This window comes from Sporothrix brasiliensis, assembly GCF_000820605.1.
Source record: "Sporothrix brasiliensis 5110 chromosome Unknown Cont19, whole genome shotgun sequence".
Lineage (NCBI taxonomy): Eukaryota > Fungi > Ascomycota > Sordariomycetes > Ophiostomatales > Ophiostomataceae > Sporothrix > Sporothrix brasiliensis.
This window is the reverse complement of record NW_024467138.1, coordinates 3,003,889-3,021,881: the sequence shown is the minus strand read 5'-3', so window position 1 is coordinate 3,021,881 and position 17,993 is coordinate 3,003,889. Positions and strand designations below refer to the sequence as shown.

General features: G+C 62.1%; 5 protein-coding genes across 5 annotated transcripts; 2 read left to right on the top strand and 3 right to left on the bottom strand.

The window, feature by feature from the left end:
• Positions 1 to 284: 284 nt before the first annotated feature.
• Positions 285 to 4,628, top strand: SPBR_00048 (NuA3 HAT complex component NTO1; the record flags this gene model as incomplete). The annotated part of the gene is made up of 1 exon (XM_040758368.1): positions 285 to 4,628. The coding sequence occupies one exon, from the start codon at positions 285 to 287 to the stop codon at positions 4,626 to 4,628; it is 4,344 nt and encodes a 1,447-aa protein (XP_040618644.1).
• A 627-nt stretch (positions 4,629 to 5,255) lies between these two features.
• SPBR_00889 (rRNA-processing protein efg-1) lies at positions 5,256 to 6,188 on the bottom strand (the record flags this gene model as incomplete). Its single annotated transcript, XM_040759208.1, has 2 exons — positions 5,256 to 5,752; positions 5,843 to 6,188. The coding sequence occupies 2 exons, from the start codon at positions 6,186 to 6,188 to the stop codon at positions 5,256 to 5,258; spliced, it is 843 nt and encodes a 280-aa protein (XP_040618643.1).
• Positions 6,189 to 6,756: 568 nt separating this feature from the next.
• SPBR_00104 (uncharacterized protein) lies at positions 6,757 to 10,197 on the top strand (the record flags this gene model as incomplete). The annotated part of the gene is made up of 1 exon (XM_040758424.1): positions 6,757 to 10,197. One exon carries the CDS (start codon positions 6,757 to 6,759, stop codon positions 10,195 to 10,197), a length of 3,441 nt encoding a protein of 1,146 aa, XP_040618642.1.
• Positions 10,198 to 10,347: 150 nt separating this feature from the next.
• On the bottom strand, positions 10,348 to 11,469 carry SPBR_00765 (2'-phosphotransferase; the record flags this gene model as incomplete). Its single annotated transcript, XM_040759084.1, has 1 exon — positions 10,348 to 11,469. One exon carries the CDS (start codon positions 11,467 to 11,469, stop codon positions 10,348 to 10,350), a length of 1,122 nt encoding a protein of 373 aa, XP_040618641.1.
• Positions 11,470 to 12,623: 1,154 nt separating this feature from the next.
• SPBR_00034 (uncharacterized protein) lies at positions 12,624 to 17,587 on the bottom strand (the record flags this gene model as incomplete). The annotated part of the gene is made up of 2 exons (XM_040758355.1): positions 12,624 to 14,879; positions 15,416 to 17,587. The coding sequence occupies 2 exons, from the start codon at positions 17,585 to 17,587 to the stop codon at positions 12,624 to 12,626; spliced, it is 4,428 nt and encodes a 1,475-aa protein (XP_040618640.1).
• Positions 17,588 to 17,993: the final 406 nt, after the last annotated feature.

Genomic DNA, 17,993 nt, shown 5'->3' with positions numbered 1-17,993 from the left:
CTGTCAGCCCTGCGCGTCTCTAATTCAGGCCGTTGTTTTCTCATCAATCTTTACTCGTTTTACGCCCTCGCCACGCCGTGCGACTCAGATGCGCGTCGACTTCCCCCTCTCGGTATCCTGAGACGCGGTTCCCGCAACGCCTCACCCGCAAGCCCAGGACCATCTCTTCCATCATCAAAACCGCTCGTTATCACGAATAGCTGTACCCAACACGAGAATACGCGAGCGCTCACTCGGGAGCCGCCCTCGCTCGCCCTTCCCTAGCGAGTCTCCCACCCCCCTATATGGCGGCCGCGCCATCCACGCCTCGACGGACGTCGACTGGCCGCCGCCGTGGTCGCCCACCCGGCTCTACAAACGCATCACGAGCAGCTCGAATGGCGGTCGCATCCTCCGAACCACCGCCTAAGAGGCGCAAGTACATCCCTGGAGGCCCCGGCGGAGGCGGTCGTTTTGTTGACGAGGACGGCAACGTCACCTATGTGGTCCGCGGCGCCCCACGAGCATCCCCCGGAGGCGCCGGCGGTGGCGGAGGCAGCCGCTCCGCCACCGCGCCTCGCCGGGCACCGGCCGTACGCGCACCCAAACCCCCCGCATCATCACCAATACTACCCCGACGCGAGCGAAGCACGCGGACACGAATCGCCGTGAGCAGATACGAACCGGACGACGAGGAGCAGTTCAGCTCGGCGGCGGCGGTTGCGGCCGCCGTCGTACAGAGCGAAGGATACAAGCCCCGCGAGGAACGCGGGTGGGAGGAGTTCCACCCGAATCTGGACATTGAGACCACGTTCATGGTCTTCCCCTCAGAGGAGGTGGACGGCACAGCGCCGCGCCCGTCGGCCACGGCCACGCCGACTGCAGGCCTCTCGTTCAGCGGAGCATCCTCCTTTGCGAATGGCGGGAGCACGTCCGCGACCAGCCACAATGTCGGTGCAATAGCAACGCCGACGCTTGGTGGCACGACAGACACAAACGGCGGGCTGCCCAACGGCGACACCAACAACACACTAGCTGCCACATCCTTCTCAACAGACGCATCACAACACGACCTGACTGCGGCGAGCGGGTCGCCCTCGGCCACGTCTGGCCTGCCGGAAACACCTCTGCGCCGCAGAATCGGCCGGCCGCCACGCGACGGGCTGGGACTGGGGCTTATCACGTACGGGCTGTCGACGACGCCCAAGACGCCCAAGGTGCTGCCGATCCACAACCAGACACCCAAAGAGAAACTGGACCTGAAGCTGCCGTCGTATCGGAAGACCGACCGCATCCTGTTGTTTGAGGGCAAGACCGCCGGCCGCTACGTCGACAAGTCCATGATGAATGTGGGCTATCAGGAGAGCGACGTCTACGTGCGGCCGGATCCCTACCTGATCAAGGCGAGTGACGCCAACGCGGAAGAGGAGATTGACGCGTACCACCACCATGCCGCCGCGGAGAAGAGCGCCAGTGCTGGCGGCGGCGGTGCTGGGTCGGCCGCCACGGAAGCAGGGGGCGCCTCGTCGTCTCTGCCAACCGCATACGGCGTCCCAGGCAGCAGCGTGAGCCTTGTCCTTGCGGGCGGCGGCGCTGGCAGCAACGGCGGCGTGGGGCGTGTCGAGTACGACATGGACGAGCAGGACGACATGTGGCTGGTCAAGCTCAACGTCCAGCGCAAAGCCGCCAATGTCGAGCCGATCACGCGCGAGATCTTTGAGATCACCATCACCAAGATCGAGAAGGAGTGGCACGCGCTCGAGAAGCGCATCCCCAAGCCCAACCCGAAACCCCCGCAGACGCACCGTCCGCGCTCCTCGTCCGCCGCGGCCGTTAATGGCGAGACCCAAGGCGGCGAGGAGCAGGACAGCAAGTGCGCCATCTGCGACGACGGCGACTGCGAGAACACCAACGCCATTGTCTTTTGCGACGGCTGCGACCTCGCCGTCCACCAAGACTGCTACGGCGTGCCCTTCATCCCCGAGGGCCAGTGGATGTGCCGCAAGTGCCAGCTGATTGGCCGCGGCGTGCCCACCTGCATCTTCTGCCCCAACACCGACGGCGCCTTCAAGCAGACCAACTCGTCCAAATGGGCCCATATGCTGTGTGCCATGTGGATTCCCGAGACCTCGCTCGGCAACACCACCTTCATGGAGCCCGTCATGGACGTCGAGAAGGTGCCCAAGACCCGCTGGCGCCTGACCTGCTACATCTGCCGCCAAAAGATGGGCGCCTGCATCCAGTGCGGCAACAAGGCATGCTACCAGGCCTTCCACGTCACCTGCGCGCGCCGCGCCCGGCTGTACCTTAAGATGAAAAACAGCCAGGGCAACCTTGCCATTCTTGATAACAGCATGATCCTCAAGGCCTTTTGCGACCGCCACTGCCCGCCCGACTACGCCAAGGAAAACAACGTGCACCAGGCCACGCGGGAGGCCAAGCGCCACTACAAGCGCACCATGCGCGGCCGCATCTGGGCCGACAGCCGTGCCTCGGCCCTGCAGATGGCCGCCACCACCCACGCCCTGGTCGAGCACCCGGTCGACGAGTCGCAAATGACGGGCGCACGCATCACGGCGGCCCTGGGCGCCGCGGCCGCCGCGGCCGCCCACCCTACGCTTGGCGACGACACCGCCATGGCCGACGCAACGTCCAACGCCGGTGGTGACAAGAAGAAGGGAGCAGCTGCAGCCGCCGCCAAGCCCATGTGGCGTCTGCCGTCGGGCGCGCCCGTCATCCCCCAGGCCGTCTTTGACATTGTCGAGACCGCCCTGCAGCGCTTCATGCTCCGCCGCCGCCGCGAGTTTGTCGCCGAGGCCTGCCGCTACTGGACGCTCAAACGCGAAGCGCGTAGAGGCGCCGCCCTTCTCAAGCGCCTGCAGCTGCAGATGGAGACCTTTACGTCCATGGAGCTGACCCGCCGCAACTTTGCCACCATGGGCGCCTCGGGCCAGGCCCGTCTCGAGCGCCGCATCGAGTTTGCCGAATCGCTGCTTGCGGACATTGACCGGTTGCGTGGCATCACCGGCGACCTCGTCGAGCGCGAGCGCCACAAGCTCGAGCTGGCCACCCTCGAACAAGACTTTGTCAATACGTGCTACTTCCCGATCCACCAGCTGCTGGCGCCCGTCATCGACAAGGCCAGCTTTTACGACAAGGACAAGGACGTGTTCCGCGCCGGCTTTGCTGCTCTGCAAGCCAAGCTCAAGAAGCGCTTTTACACCAACACGCTCGCCTTTGTGCAGGACTTGTCCACTGTCGTGCGCAGCACGATCAACGCGGTCCTGCAGGACGACGGCGGCAAGACCACGCCGCCCGCCGAAGCGGACGCCTCTACGGAGCTGCTGGCCAATGGCGCGACCCCGGCGGGCGGCCTGAACCTGACTGCTGCCTCTGCCGCCTCTGCCGCGACACCGGCTGTTTCCAAGCTGACGGCGGCTGCCGCGCTCGCCGAGGCCCGCGATCGCAAGCGGCTTGCTAAGCGCATCCTGAAAGCGATCCAGCCCTTGCTCGAAGCCGCCATCCGCGCCGAGGCCGACATTACGCGCGTCCCCTCGGAGCCGCTGCAGAAGGAGCTCGAGCAGCTGCTCGAGGCGAGCGTTGTGATACAGTCAGCATCCGCGGCTGCCCTGGCGCGGTCGTCTGCGAGCGCCGCGCTGGCGGACGACACCATCATGATGGACCGCCCCGACGACGCCGAGGGCGAGGGCGACGACGAGGCTGGCGGTCTCCGTGCGGCCGGCGGCCAGATTGTGGTCGCATCGTCATCGTCTGCAGCTCCGACGCAAACGCGTGGTGGCTCCACAGACGACGAAAGAGACGAGAAAATGGACCTCGACCCGGTCAACCCGGTCAACCCGGTCGCTACACCCAGGACGTCGACGCGGAACAAGACGATCAGCATCGAGATTACGACGCCGCGCTCGTCCAACCTGCTGGCCAGCGGGGCTGCTACGCTCGGCAGCCTGCAGAAAGCCAGCGTGGCTGGGGTCGATGCGAACGCGGACGCTGACGCTGACGCCGAGGCCGAGGCCGAGGACGAATGCATTGGCAACGGCAAGAAAAAGGAGGACAAGGAGGACAAGGAGGACAAGGAGGACAAGGAGGGCAAGGAGACCGATGGTGTGTGTGCACCGCTCTCTGGCAGTGGCTTGTCAACAGCCAACGGGCCCCTGACACCCCCGCAGTCGCATACCGGCAGCCTGCCGGGCAATGTGGCCGCCGCCCCTGTCGCCATCATCAGCCAAGACAAAGACAACCAGCGGCCCCCGGCGTCGGTCGACACCCTGCACGACGGCGGCGTTCTCTGGTACCTGGGCACTTTCGGCCTCGAGGGCACGACCGTGGTCGAGGAGCAGTGGTCGTCGGGCCGTGACGCCGTGCGCCTGCTGAGCGAGGACCTGACCGACATGGACGACGAAGAGCTCAACGGCCTCGGCTTTGACGTCGAGGACAGCACCATCACGGCCGCCGCGGAAGAGGCCAAGGCTGTCGCCGCACCGCCGCCGTCAGCGCCGTCGACCCGGTCGCAGCACCAGAGCCAGAGCCAGAGCCAGAACCTGACGGTGACGACGCCGAAGCGGCGGGGTGCAGCCGGTGCGATGACGCCACAGCGGAAAGGCGTACGGTCCTCCGCTCGGCGTAGATGAGAAGCGGAGAAGGACAGAAGGCAAGAAGGGGAAGAGGGGGATGGTTTGGTGAGGACGATGAGATTTGTGTGTGTGCATGTGTGTTTTGTTTGAGGCGCTTGGATTGTTGGGCTCTTGTGCTTTTGTTTCATTGCCGTTTTTACGTTTCTATTCTCGTTTTTCTGGTACGGCTGCTCGTTGTGGTGCCCTTTTTTGTTGTTCTGTGTATACTGTTTGGTCTGCTCTCTCTTATACCTTTGGACGTTTCCTTTTCTATTTCTACTTTTTCTTCCACCATCCATCTGGTCTTGACCGCGCCTTGAGCGACCATTTCTCGGACGTCACCTTGTGTTCCTCCTTTGTTTCTTCGCAGAACCGGTCTACCCATTATGTATGTTATGCGCTTAGGTGCCGTGGGCGGGAAAGTTGAATGGGCAGGTTCCGACGAGAGACCTAATGCTCGGCCAGTGCCCTTCTCAACATGCAGCGGCTTCCTTCAATTCAATCATGATAATCAAAGCTATGAATTCAATGTTAAATGTACACCCCGTCGATGTCCGTGCCTTTGCCATGCTCTATGATGAATAATGTAAACCCAGTAAAAAAGACATCAAACGAAAAGACGACAGCGACACACTCGCCTCTCCTTTAATCCTCCTCAAAGAACCCTCCATCGTCGCTGTCAGACTCCACCTCCACCTTCTTGGACTCTTTTGATTTGGCCGTGTTGCCCGGCTTCTTTTCGGCGCCAGCCTTGTCAGCCTTGCTGGCCTTGCTGCCCTTGCTGCCCTTGGCATCCTTGCTCTGCTTGCCCTCCTTTGGTGGTTGCCGATCCCGGATGTTCTGCAATGCCTGTAGGCCGCCTGCCTCGTAGGCCGCCTTGATTTCTTCCCACATTGGTGGTCGTGGGCTGCGGGAAAACGGTGCTGTGCTTTTGCCGTCCTTGTCGTCCTTGTCGTCCGTGCCCTTCTTGCTCTGCGGGTACAAGCTTACGTACGGTTCAAGGAAGGGGTAGTATTGCGGATACAGCACATCAATCTCGGCCACAGCAAGGTCTTGTGCCAGCTCTGCCTTTTCCGCCGCATCGTCCGTCGCATTGTGTTGCTTCTTCAATTGCTTCTGCCGCCGTATCGCCTTTTTGCGTTCTGACAAGTTAGTAAGAGTGTGTAAGGGACCACAGCAATAAAAGATGGAAACAGGAAAGCAAAGAATGCTGTTATCCCGCCGTGACCTACCAAAAAATCGCAACATGTGGTATTTGCTAATCATGTGCGCGCGCACCCGCTTGCTTTGCCGCTCCTCAATCTGCCGCCGCAGTGCCGCCAGCTCTGACTCCAGATCCCGCTGTACATTGGCCGGCAGGCTGTCCGGGTTCCGCAGCCTCCGCTCAATTGTGCGTGCACGCTTCTTGGCCCAGTTGGACGACTCGGGCCGCCGTGCATGCTTCTTGACGCCGGGCTGCAGGTGCCGCGGCTTGTCGCTGTTGTAGCTGTTGTAGCTGTTGTTCGACGACTCCTTTTGGCGCTTGGCGGCGCGGTCGGGGTGCTCGGCGTAGTCGCCATACTGCCGTTTCTCGCCCATGGCGATTGTGGTGTTTTTGTGAGTGTGAGGAGGTGAGTTCGAGACGTGGATGTAGACGTTGTTTTCGAAATTGGATGACACAAAAGTTAGTATAAGACCAACCGCTAAAGCTGTCTATAATTTTTTTCTACCGCTGCCAACACGGCCAGCCTTGCTTATCTTATCGCAAATGCAAGTCGGCGCCGACACGTGATCCACTTTAATCGCCATTGTGGGTCCACTGAGCTTTCTCTCGCTAGTAATCAGACAAAGCTCTATGGAAGCAGGAACGACATCTTGTGATGCTTCACTAGGCGAGTATTGAGCAAAATCGACCCAACCCGCCCAACTCCTATCAGTTTGTTTTTTGACACCCGCTCGAACTGATTGCGACAAAACACCTTCTCCGCGCCGCACTCAACAACTGGCATGTGGTAGCGAACTCGGCGCATCGACCACCGCGGCCCTGGCCGCGCCTGAGCACAGCGCCCGTATCGAGACGGCCACGACATTGTCTCGGAGACATCGACCACCGGCGCATTTCCTCTGTGCTTTATAGTAACCGCGTCTGCCCACTGCCTTTTCCGCTATGGATGGGCCGGAGACGGGCCTGGTGCGTTGGTCGCCGAACGCGAGCATCGACTCGTTCCTGCACGTCAACCTGCACCACCGCGTCGTGCAGCTCTACAAGCCGACGGGCTACGCAAAGACGGGCCTGTTCGAGTACCAGAACGTGTCCAGGCACGAAGACTTTCCAACACTGACGTCGTTTGACTGGTCGCCGACGGTCCCGGGCGTTGTGGCGATCGGCACGCCCACGGGCGTCGTCAACCTGCTCAAAATCGACGACGACTCCAACGCCTATGTGGAGCTCAACCTCAAAATGTCGCGCACGTGCCAGGCCGTGGCGTTCAGCACGTCCAACCTGCTCGCCGTGGGCCTGGACCGCGTGCGCAGCGACCGCAGTCTGTACATCTGGGACGTGAACCGGCTGTCGTCGTCGGCGCGGCCCGTCGATGCAGCCAGCATCGGCTCGGGTGCCACCGCATCGGCCGGCGGGTTCCCCAAGGACATGGAGCCCTTTGGCGAGCCGATCGAGGTGCGCGAGGCCAGCGTGTCCGTGTCGAGCGTGCGCTTCTTCGAGGACAACCCCAGCACGCTCGTGGTCGGCATCAAGGGCCAGGGCCTGCGCATCCACGACCTGCGCGATCCCGGCCTGCACCCGCTGCAGTTTCAGACGCGCTGCACCAACAACCTGGCCATTGACTACGCCGACCCCAACTACGTTGCCTCGTCGGCGCTCGACCACCCGGGCATCATGGTCTGGGACAAGCGCGCCACGAGCCGGTCCATGGCCTCGCCGCTGTATCTGGACGCGGTCGACGTCGACGAGCTGCCGTGGGGCGGCGCTCTGCGTCTCGACCGCGCCGTCACGCCCGAGTCCGAGCAGGCCATCAACGAGAGCAAGGCGTCCGTCATCCGTGCGCTGCGCTACTGCCGCGACCACCGCGGCATGCTGGGCGTGCTCTCCGGGTCGGGCCAGCTCAAGGTCTACGAGACGAAGCACGAGTACTGCCCGCCGGAGCTGATTGCCGACCACAGCCCCGAGCTGCTCGAGGTGCGCCGGTCCAACGAGATGGACAACCAGTACTCGGACCCGCGCCACAAGAACGAGCGCATTGTGTCGTTTGACTGGGTCACGATCGGGTCGCCCGCGCTGCGGCCGCGCGTGCTCGTCCTGCGCGCCAACGGCAGCTACGACATTCTCGAGAAGCCGTCATTTACGACCACGTACCCGTTCAAGCTCATCCCCTGGACGGCACCGTACCGCGGCCTGGAGGAGGGCGCATCGTACCACGCGATGATGCAGTTCGAGACGCACCAGGCGACCGAGGTGCTGTACCCGGTGGCCTTTGAAGAGGCACTGGCCGACATTCCCATTTTTGCGTCCGACGCCGCCGAGATCAACGGCGCGATCCAAAAAGCCCAAAAAGAGCGCGCGGCACAGGTCGACGCCGATGCGCTGGCGCAGGCCAAGACCTCGCGGCTGTCGCCCGAGTTCTATTCGGCCAAGACCGTGGCCAAGAAGCTCAAGATCCTGCGGGCATTCGAGAAGAAGCATCTGCGGCAGCCGCCCAAAAAGGGAGCAGCACAGGATGCGCGTGCAGGAACAGCACCAACAGCACCAACAGCACCAACAGCACTGACAGCACCAACGGCTACAGCAGCTGCAACAGCCGCGTCAACAGCAGGTTCGCTGGCCGACCTGACCGACTCGACAGCATCACTGGCATCCGTCTCGGGCCGGCCACTGACCAGCCAGGAGCTGCACGAAAGCCTGCTGTCCTCCACATTGGCGCGGCAGGGTTTCCCGTCCGAGGCGCAAGCGGTGCTCGACCACGTCATGTTGCTCCGCGCCAAGGAGAGGTACCTGTTCCACTGTGCCCGGAACCAAGAGATTGTGGCAGACGACCCGTGGCTGCGCGACGTCTGGGGCTGGCTGGGCGATGCCGAGGCGGCCGTCGACAACGGCGACATGACGGCGCACTACCTCGACTTGTCGTACATGGGCGTGGCCGGCATCTGGTTCGAGGACCTCGGCACCAACAAAGACGCGCGCATCTACGGCATCGACCCGTCGTCGTCGCCCTCCTTCCCCGACGCGTCCAACTGGCAGCGCACCATTAGCTCCATCTGCCGGAAACGCGGCGTCCGGCGCTACGAGGGCGTCGAGACGCGGAAACCACACCACCGCCAGCTGTGCCTCGAAATCTGCGGCTGGGGCCGTCCGCCGGCCAGCAGCCTTGCCGCCAACAACAGCGGCAGCGACGGCGCGGACGGCAGCGGCGAAACGGACACGGCAACCGAGCGGACGACGTCGTACCACACCATGGCGGCGGCGCAGGCGCTGTTCCGCGGCGACAACCGCCAAGCCGTGCAGATTCTCAAGATGGCCAGCACCGAGCATCCTGAGCTGCTCTTTGTCTCGCTGGCGCTGCAGCTGATGGGTCGCCGCGACGAAGAGGGGATCAAGAACGGCGCGGCCGGCGGCGGCACGGTGCTGGGCGCCCGGGGCGACCGCGACCAGCTCGACTTTGACGAGGCGCTCGCGTCCAAGACCGACCCCTACTTGCGCGCCATCTCCTCGCTCATCGCCACCGGCGACTGGACCACCATTGCGCACCAGACGTCGCTGCCCCTGCGCGAGCGCGTCTTTGTGGCGGTCCGCATGTTTGACGACGACCAGCTGTCCGCCTGGCTGCGCGACACGCTCGCCGAGGCCGTGCGCACGGGCGACGTCGAGGGCCTGGTGCTGACGGGCCTCACCGAGCCCGCCGTCGACATCTGGGCCCGCTACGTCGACAAGTTTCACGACGTCCAGACCGCGACGCTCGTCATGTCCATGGCGGCGCCGCGCTTTGTCGACGACTACCGCTGCACCGCCTGGCGCACCGCCTACCGCGCCTACCTGCAGCGCCACCGCGCCTTCTTCCAGCGGGCCAAGTTCGAGGTCGAGAGCACCAAGCGCAGCAAGGGCGCCGCCGACGGCCGCCCCAAAGTCGCACCGCCGGCACGCCAGATTGCGCTGCGCTGTGTCTATTGCGACGCGCAAACGCGGCTCGCCGTGCCGCCGCCGGCGTCGGGCGTCAGCACCAGCGCCAGCGCCAGCGGTAGTGCCGGCGGTAGTGCCGGCGGCGTGCTGGGCAGCGTCATGGCCCTCGACAACCACAACCAGCTGCCGGCCAAGCTGGCCATGGCGGGCGTCAGCTGCCCCAACTGCAAGCGGCACCTCCCCCGGTGCGTCGTGTGCCTCGAAATTGTGGGCACGCCGCGGTCCGATCGGCCCGAGGCCTCGGCGGACGCGGACACGCGGCTGGCGGCGCGCTTCCCGACGTTTTGTCTCAAGTGCGACCATGTGTTGCACCTGGACCACGCGCGGCAGTGGTTCTCGCGGCACGCCGAGTGTCCTGTGCCCGAGTGCAGGTGCCGGTGCAACTTCCGGGCCAACCCCGAGCTGAACTACCAGTAGGGGTCATGTATGTGTTCGATGTAATGATGAGACGACGAAAGGGATTTGGGTGTACTGTATCATAACTTGGATCATGTCTATTGTACGTACGAATGCGCAATCGCTTTTTACGTTTTTAAAAATGCTCGCTACACAGCTCCACTGTGCCGTTTATTCAACACCGGATGCGCCTTTCCCCTGGTCCTGCTTCTTGTTGTTGGCTGCACCTCGTGAACCTCCAGCACCGGCGGCGGCATCTGCTCGCTTCTGTAATCCCTGCTTGCCGTGCGGCACCCGCGCCTTGGCCAGCGTCTCGGCCGGCAGATCTGCCACCTTCTCTCCGTCCTCCCAGAGCACCAGCTCGTTCACCGTGCTTCCTGCTTCGCCAGTTGCCGGCGGTGGCAGAAGTCGTGCACCCTCGCGGCTCGTGACCACGCGCTGGAAATACTTGGCTGGCACCTTGCCGTCCGCATCGCCCTCGGTCAGCACCACGCCGTTGGCCGCCCGCCACCACTTGAGACCCGGGTCTTGGCGCAGCGCCCGGCGCACGTCCAGAAACACGAGAACCTGGGCATCGCGCCGCAGACCCGGGATCACAGCGCCCGCGCGACGCGCCGCCTCCACCGATTCGGCACCCGTCTGGCCGCTCTCCAGGCAGCCGCAGTGCACATGGTTGCGCGTCATGCGCCGCAGACCGCCGGTCGCCTCGATCGCGGGCCAGAACGCAAAAAAGGTGCCGTGGCACACGACCGGCGGTGCCGTCTCCGGATCGTCGATGGGCGTGAGCAGACCGGCGTCGCTGGTCACCGTGGCAATGCTGTGGCCCTGGTTGGCGCGGATGCGGTAGGCCGCGGGGCTGTCGGTGTCGCGGACCGTGTGCAGGTCCAGCGCGTCGTCCACGTCGTCCACGCCGTCCGCGTCCGCCCGCTTGAGGGCAAACCGCTGCTTGTCGTTGGTGAGCACGACGTCGCGCACCTCGGCGAGCGTGACGTTGAGCGACCGCAGCGGGCCCCACTGCAGGACCCGGTCGAGCGGCGCAAAGCCTTCCGGGTCGAGCGGGATGCCGGCGTTAGCGGCCTGGTGGCGGAGCAGCCGCGAGAGGGCGCGGCTGATGTCGACGGAGCGCCCACCACCGCCACCACCGCCACCACCGCCGCCACCGCCGCGACCTCGTCTACCGCCGCCGCCGCGCCCGCCGCGCCCTCCTCGCCGGTTGCCGCCGCCGCCGCCGATGCCCCCAAGCCGGTCGTGAAACTGCGCCGCGAGGGCCTCGGCGTTGTCAAAGTCGTCCATGGATAGTCTTGTGCTTGGCGTTGTATGGATGCTTTGTATGCTTGTTCCGGTCACTGTCGTCCTTTGCGCAAGTCTGTTCCGTGTATGGCGCCTGTTCACATTGGAAGCAATTCTTGTCGAGAGAGATCTGGTCAGGCCACTGGTAATACGTGTGCACAGAGATAAATGCAGAATATGCGTCATTCAGTAAGACTTTATAGAGAGCCTGCTTTGAGAGTCGTGGAGTCGATTAGGGACGGAGTCGTGGTTTGTTGTCGCTTTTGTATGCGAGTCGTGTTGGGCTTGCGGCCTGTCGCCAAAACGGAGTCTTTCAGGCTAGTGGGGCACAACGGATGCTTGGCTCAGCCTTGTAGTTAGATAGAATCCGCCCATGAACGCCAAGGAAGCATTTATGGCCCGTCGCGAAAATCGATTCGTCAATTGAGTCACCGGCGAGCCACCAATTTTCATCGTTTCACTTCAACGAGGCTTTGCAACGGCCGCATTTCATTTTGACATACAACTTCTGACCTGGCAAAGCGAATTGTATTGGGTCAGGAAGAAGCAAGACAGTATTGCTAGGCGGGCGATGGATGCGGCTGCAAGTAGATATTCAAACCGCGAGTTTCTTCGACGGTCCAATTGCACTCTAAAGAGTCAAGTCCGGTCGTCACAAAAGGTTGCACGAGTGTGAGAAGGAAAGGCACTGCTTATTATATTCCCAAAAAGGCCACACTAAAATATAAATAAAAACGTATAAAGAACAGAAACATTAAGAGCGAACAGGAACAAAAAGACCAATCAATCCACACCAACTTTGGGCAGTCATGAGATGAAATTCGTAATACACACTGGACATCAATCGCTGAAAGACGACAAGGGAGAAGAAAAGAGGGTGGGAGGAGACAAAAAGGAGACAGGTGAAGACAAAATGTAGGTCCACAAAATGCTTTTGACTAAAAACGACAAGAACGAAAAAGATAAAAAGGACCGCCGGCGTATAAACGTCAAAAAGGGGAGAGTGTGTGGTGTTTTGTGGTGGTTGTTAGTCATGTTATGGTTGAGGTTAATAATATATATAGTACAGGTCCGTCAAAAGCGTGACATAACGGGATCATTAAAAAAGGAAACGCGAGAAATGAGAATAAGAGGATGCAGGAAGAGGCACAGCTACCTCACCGGTATCCACCGACCTGGGACGATGCCGAGGACAGGCTCGGTAGCGCGCTCTCCCGCCGCCTGCTGACACTGGTCGTGCGGCTCAGCAGCGACGTCTGGCCGAGCGACAGCTGCCGCTGGCCGCGGTCATCGGCGTACTTATCGGCCAGAGTGCCACTTGTGCCGACGGTGCTGCCGCCATCACGACCATCTCGCTCCTGCTGCTGCGCGCTGCGCTCCAGGAAGCGACGGCTCGACAGCAGCGGCGACGACGCGGTCACGGCGGTCGTTGTCGTCTGAGGTGTGACCAGGCGCGAGTTGAGGCTGGAGGGGACGAGACGGCGGCGCGGGAGAGCCGACGATGCCAGTGGCGAATGGTTGTTGGCTTCGACATTGTTTGCCTGTGCCACGTTAGCGTTGGCCGATACGGCAGCTGCATTGGTCGTAGGAGCGTTCTGCGACGGCTGTTGTTGCATCTGGCCAGCGTAGTCGCGCGAAGGGTACTCTCGCGGCTGGTACTCCCGAGGGTGGTACTCGCGGGGTCCGCGCTGCGCCGGCCGCAAGCCCGCCACATCGGTCAAGGCGCGCGAGGGTGACCGGACCTGTTGTCCGTCCACTTCGTCGTCAACACCAACGCCGCCATCGTCAGCCACCGGCACTGCCCGCCGCGAGCGGTACAGCAGAGACGACTTGCGGCCTTCCTCGGGTTCTTCCGTGCCCGCGCGCCGGGTCCGCAGTAGGGACGAACGGCGACCGGTCGACTGTGGCATGTCCTCGGGGTCCTCAGAGGCGGCGCGGCGTGTGCGCGCAATCATGAGGGACGAGCGGCGGCCTGCATTTTCACTCGACACGGGTGGGCCAAGGGCAAGGCGTGGCGAGGGTAGTGTGGGCGTGTTTAGGAACGACGTGCGACGGTCCTCGTAGCGTGTCGGGGCACGCGGGCTGGTTTGCAGCTTTGCGGGCGTTGCGGCGGGTTCCATAACCATGCCGCGCCGCGAGTTGGCGAGGTTGGTAAAGGCCTTGTTCGTTGTCGTTGTCGGGCTCGAGAGTGTGATGGTGTCGTCGCGTGAGGACCGCTGCGCCTGATGCTGGCGGATGTCCTCGTGCTGTTGTTGGAGCTGCTGCTGCCGCTGCTGCAAGTCTTGCTGCTGCTGCTGCTGCTTTTGCTGCTGCTGACGCTGAAGCTGCTGCTGATCTTCTTGTTGCAATTGCTGATGTTGCTCTTGCTGCAACTGGAGTCGTTGTGACGGTGGCGGTGGCAGGTTCGCTTGAATCTGGGCTGTGGCGGCCGCAGCCGCTGCCGCTGCCTTCCGATGCGCCGCCTCGTCGTTGAGCGTCAAGCATAGCTCCGTCAGGCTTCTGCAGATACTCTCGGCCTTGCGGCGGAGCTGTCGATCCGTCACCGTGGACGGCATGCTGGTCCCAATACTACTAGCGCCGCTCGAAATCGGGCCGGGTTGGCCTGCAACACCCACCATCTGCGTCAGAGCCAAGGCTTCCGTCGCAGCATTCTCAATGGCGCCGAAGACCTCATCGCTCACATGTGGCTTCAACCCACGAAGGGCAGAGAGCAGGACCGGAGGGCTGACTTGCTGGGGCGATTGTAGAGGCTGCTGCTGCAATTGTTGTTGCTGGAGCTGAGACGACGTCGTGCTTCGAACGTCTGCCGCCAGGCCGTTTGTCGCAACGCGCTTCGGTGAGCCTGAGAGTGTGGTAGCACTCGTGGTCGCCGTGCGAGGCCGCTCGTCGGATGCCCGCGACATGGCCGCACCAGCCGTGGGTGGAATCTTACCGGTCAACTCGAGCCGCCGCATACGCGACTTGAGGTCGTCCAGCTCATCCCAGACTGTCGACGGCGCGGCCGAAGCAGTCGACTCCGTACTGTCCATGCCACCACCAACACCCTGGCCGCCATGGCCAATATCGTGCATGTCCTGGCGCGGCACATCGGCGGGTCGTGGCACCAGTGGCGAGGAGTTGTAAGTGCGGGCATAACTATGGGTGGTCTTGATGGACGAGGTTCGCAGTGGTAACGGGGTGCCGCTGCTGATCGGTTCCGTCACAGAAGGACGCCTCCGTGAGTAGTTGGTACCAACGTCAGACGCCGTGTCATAGAACACAGATGTTCGAGGCGTGCTCGGTGATGGTCGTGCTGAGGAAATGACAGTGCGTGTGCGAATGGGGTCAGGCCGCTGTGATGCTGTTGCCGACCGCAGCGGCGTAGTCCGCTCGCTGGCCAAAGCGCGCGGCGGTGTGTCTCGTGCAACTGCAGCCTGCTGCTGTAGTTGTTGCTGCTGCTGCTGTTGCTGCAATGCATGCTCGTCGGCATACCGTCGTTGGCGGGCAGTTTCCCGCTGATCGGAGAGACGGCGTGTGATTTGAGGTGATATACTTTGGCGTGACGGCACGGCAGCAGAAAAAGGCCTCCGCTGAGATGTTGTGCGACTTATGCGAGACTGTGGTGAAGCTAATGTCAATATTTATGATGGAAGAAGAAAAGCTGCAACCAAAAGATCTAGGCCACTGTTGTGGCGAGGACATGGAAGGATAATGAAACACAGAAAGGATGTGGAAACCCGAAGCCAAGAAAAGATGGGAATCGCCCGCAAAATTCCCTCTTAGTAGGAGATCAGATGAGACAGACGTGGCTATGCCGTGTAATGAGACAACAGGAGATTGGGGTTTTGCCATCTTGCGCGCAAGATGTGCAGGAAGTGCACAAAACTGCAAGGTCAAAGTGTCGAGAGAAATAAGGCAAATGGGGGCAGAAAAACGTGTGACGTAAACAAAAGAGTGGTTACGAGCTTACAGTCGCGTTGGGATCGTCGGGCAGACGATCGTCTTCGCGCGCTATGCGCATAAAGACGTCACCCGTGGTATCGGGATCGGTGCGCCGTGGAAGCGGAGTACCGGTAGAGTAATCGTCGTTGTCGGCCGCGTTGCGGCCCTCAAGGGCGCGCAGAGTGCGGTCACGCTGGCGGGGATCAAGTACGCCACCGTCAGCGGTGTCGACGTCATCGTAGGAGGCGCCGCCGCCGGGCGAGCGAAGGTTCATGTCCTGTAAGCCAAGACTCTTGCGCGAGCCCGAGGAGCGGAAGGATCGGATGGGTGGGATGATGGGACGAGACGTCGGGACCTCGTTGCGGGGCGCACGGAACGAGAGCGGAGGGCGCGACGACGTCTTTCGCTTGTCATCGGCAGACTGGAGCGTCGGCGACTGGAGCGACTGGAGCGACTGTTGGGGCAGAGAGCGTCGCGTGGCGAGCGCTGTTGTTGACGTGTCGGGCACAGCAGACTCCTGCGTGTCAATGTCGAGAGAGCTCGACTTGGTCTTTGTCTTGGACGTGACCTTGGTCTTGCCGGTCGAAACCAGATCACGCTGGCCCTTGGCCCACTCCTGGGTGGACGTTTCAGGCGAGAGCGGGTCTGCGCCGGTGGCTTCTGAGGCCGCAAGATCGTCGTCGTGGTCGGCAGCGCGGCTGTCGGCGCGGGCTGTCGCCGGTGTTAGGATCGGCGTTGGCGTAGAGTTCTCCGCCTGAGATTCTGCCGTCGCCTGGAAGCGCTTCGTGAAGGACGTTGCTGCGAGGCCGTCAGAGTCGAGGTCGTTGGAGCCAAAGGACGCGGTCGCACGGCGGTGCTGCGACGTCTTCTTCTTGGACGGGCTCGGGTCGGTGAGGGTACGTTGCAGTCTTGCCGCGCCAGCAGGAGAAGTGGGCGCGGGCGATCCACGTTCTCTAGTCGCGGGAGAAGTGGGAGAAGCGGGTGATCTGGGCGACCTGGAAGATGCAGGGGTGGGCGATGGCGAACACAGGGGATTGGCAGCGAAGGCTACGGTAGTATTGGGAGAAGGGGTCGAAACAACGACCTTTGGCGGGGAGTTGTCGCGGAATGGCTGGGAATCGCGAGAGTCGTCGTCGAGCGGAGTCAATTCGGCAGACGACGAAATCGCAGAGGACGACGACGTAAAGGTCGGCGCCGTAAATGAGGACGACGAAAAGGACGACGACGACACCGTGGAAGTGGTGGCGGCGCTCTTCGTCGAGGGCGACGTGGCGGCGGTGACGGCGGAAGAGGCGGTGATGGCGGTGGAGGACGAGGAGGACGAGGAGTGTTTGGGATTGGGTGCGTAGTTTTGGGTTTGGGTTTCCTTTTGGTGCGATTTGGGCGATTTGGGCGAATCGGGCGCCGCAGGCGTGGGCACAGGGTTTTGAAACGACGACACGCGGGACCGAGTGCTAGTTTCGGTGGCTGGACTCGGGCGGGTTAAGGTACGCGAGGTCGCTGTCGCTGTTGTTGGCACAGGGAGGGATGGCGGGCCTGAGAGGGAGTGTGCATGGGTGTGGCTTTTGGGGGGGGATGGCCTGTGTATGCTATTGGCGCTGTTGCCAGCATGGCCAGCGTTGATGGTGCCAGCGCTGTTTCGGCGCTTTGTTGTCGCAGGCGGGGCGGTTCCAGTAGCGCCAGTTACAGCGGACAGTGCGCTGTGCGTCCGCTCCTGCTGGTCCTGGTCCTGGTCCCGGTCCTGGTCCTTGCGTTCCTGGGAATCGAACGAGGACTCGGCCACACCGTTTGCTTTTGCACTGGGCGATAGCGATGGCAGCGACACGGGCGACGGCGGCATGCGCTGTAGACGCGATGGCAGCACGAGTGTGTCCTTCTTGAGGTCGGCAAAACGGAAGGCGGGCAGCTTGGAGGCGCTGTTGTTGATACGATGGCTGTGGAGGATGCTGTTTGTATTGGTCTCAGACGGAGAGCTCGCTTCTTGCTTCTTCTGCTGTATGGTATAGTGGCTCATCGTCGGCGACGTTGGCGAAGATGGCGTGACATCGCCGCCAAAGGTAGAACGCGTCGGTGAAGGAATGAGGGCATTTGTGCTGTCCCGGATGCCAATGTTGTCGATGCCGGTCGATGCTGTCTGAAGGACAGATGCAGGTCCCGATTTCTCAGCGGCGAGACCTGGGGGCATGACGGTGGAAGCCATGTCGTCGGTTGTGCCTTCCAAAAGTGCAGCGTGTTGTGACTTCCTCAGAAACCAATCCAATCAATATACCCTGGGCGGTCCTTCCTCGTTCGGTGCGTCTGTCGGGGACTCCTTCTCTATGCGGTATCTTTTGTCTCCTTATCCCCCTATTTACTCCACCTCCTTCTCGAGCAATCTGTGGTTTGTTTCCACGATCGGCTTTTGGTGTGCTTTGTTTTTGCTGCTTCGATGTGATAGTCGCCGTTCACCCCCTAAGCGGCGGTCGGCGTCGTCGGTGTCGTCGGCGTCGTCGGCGTCTTGGATGATGGTCCGGAGCCAAGTCCAGCAACTCGATAGCTCTAAAAATATGCTACGTCGTGATCAAGGTGAGTTTCATCTGTCGAGTCTCGGTCTCGCTGAGCTGGGC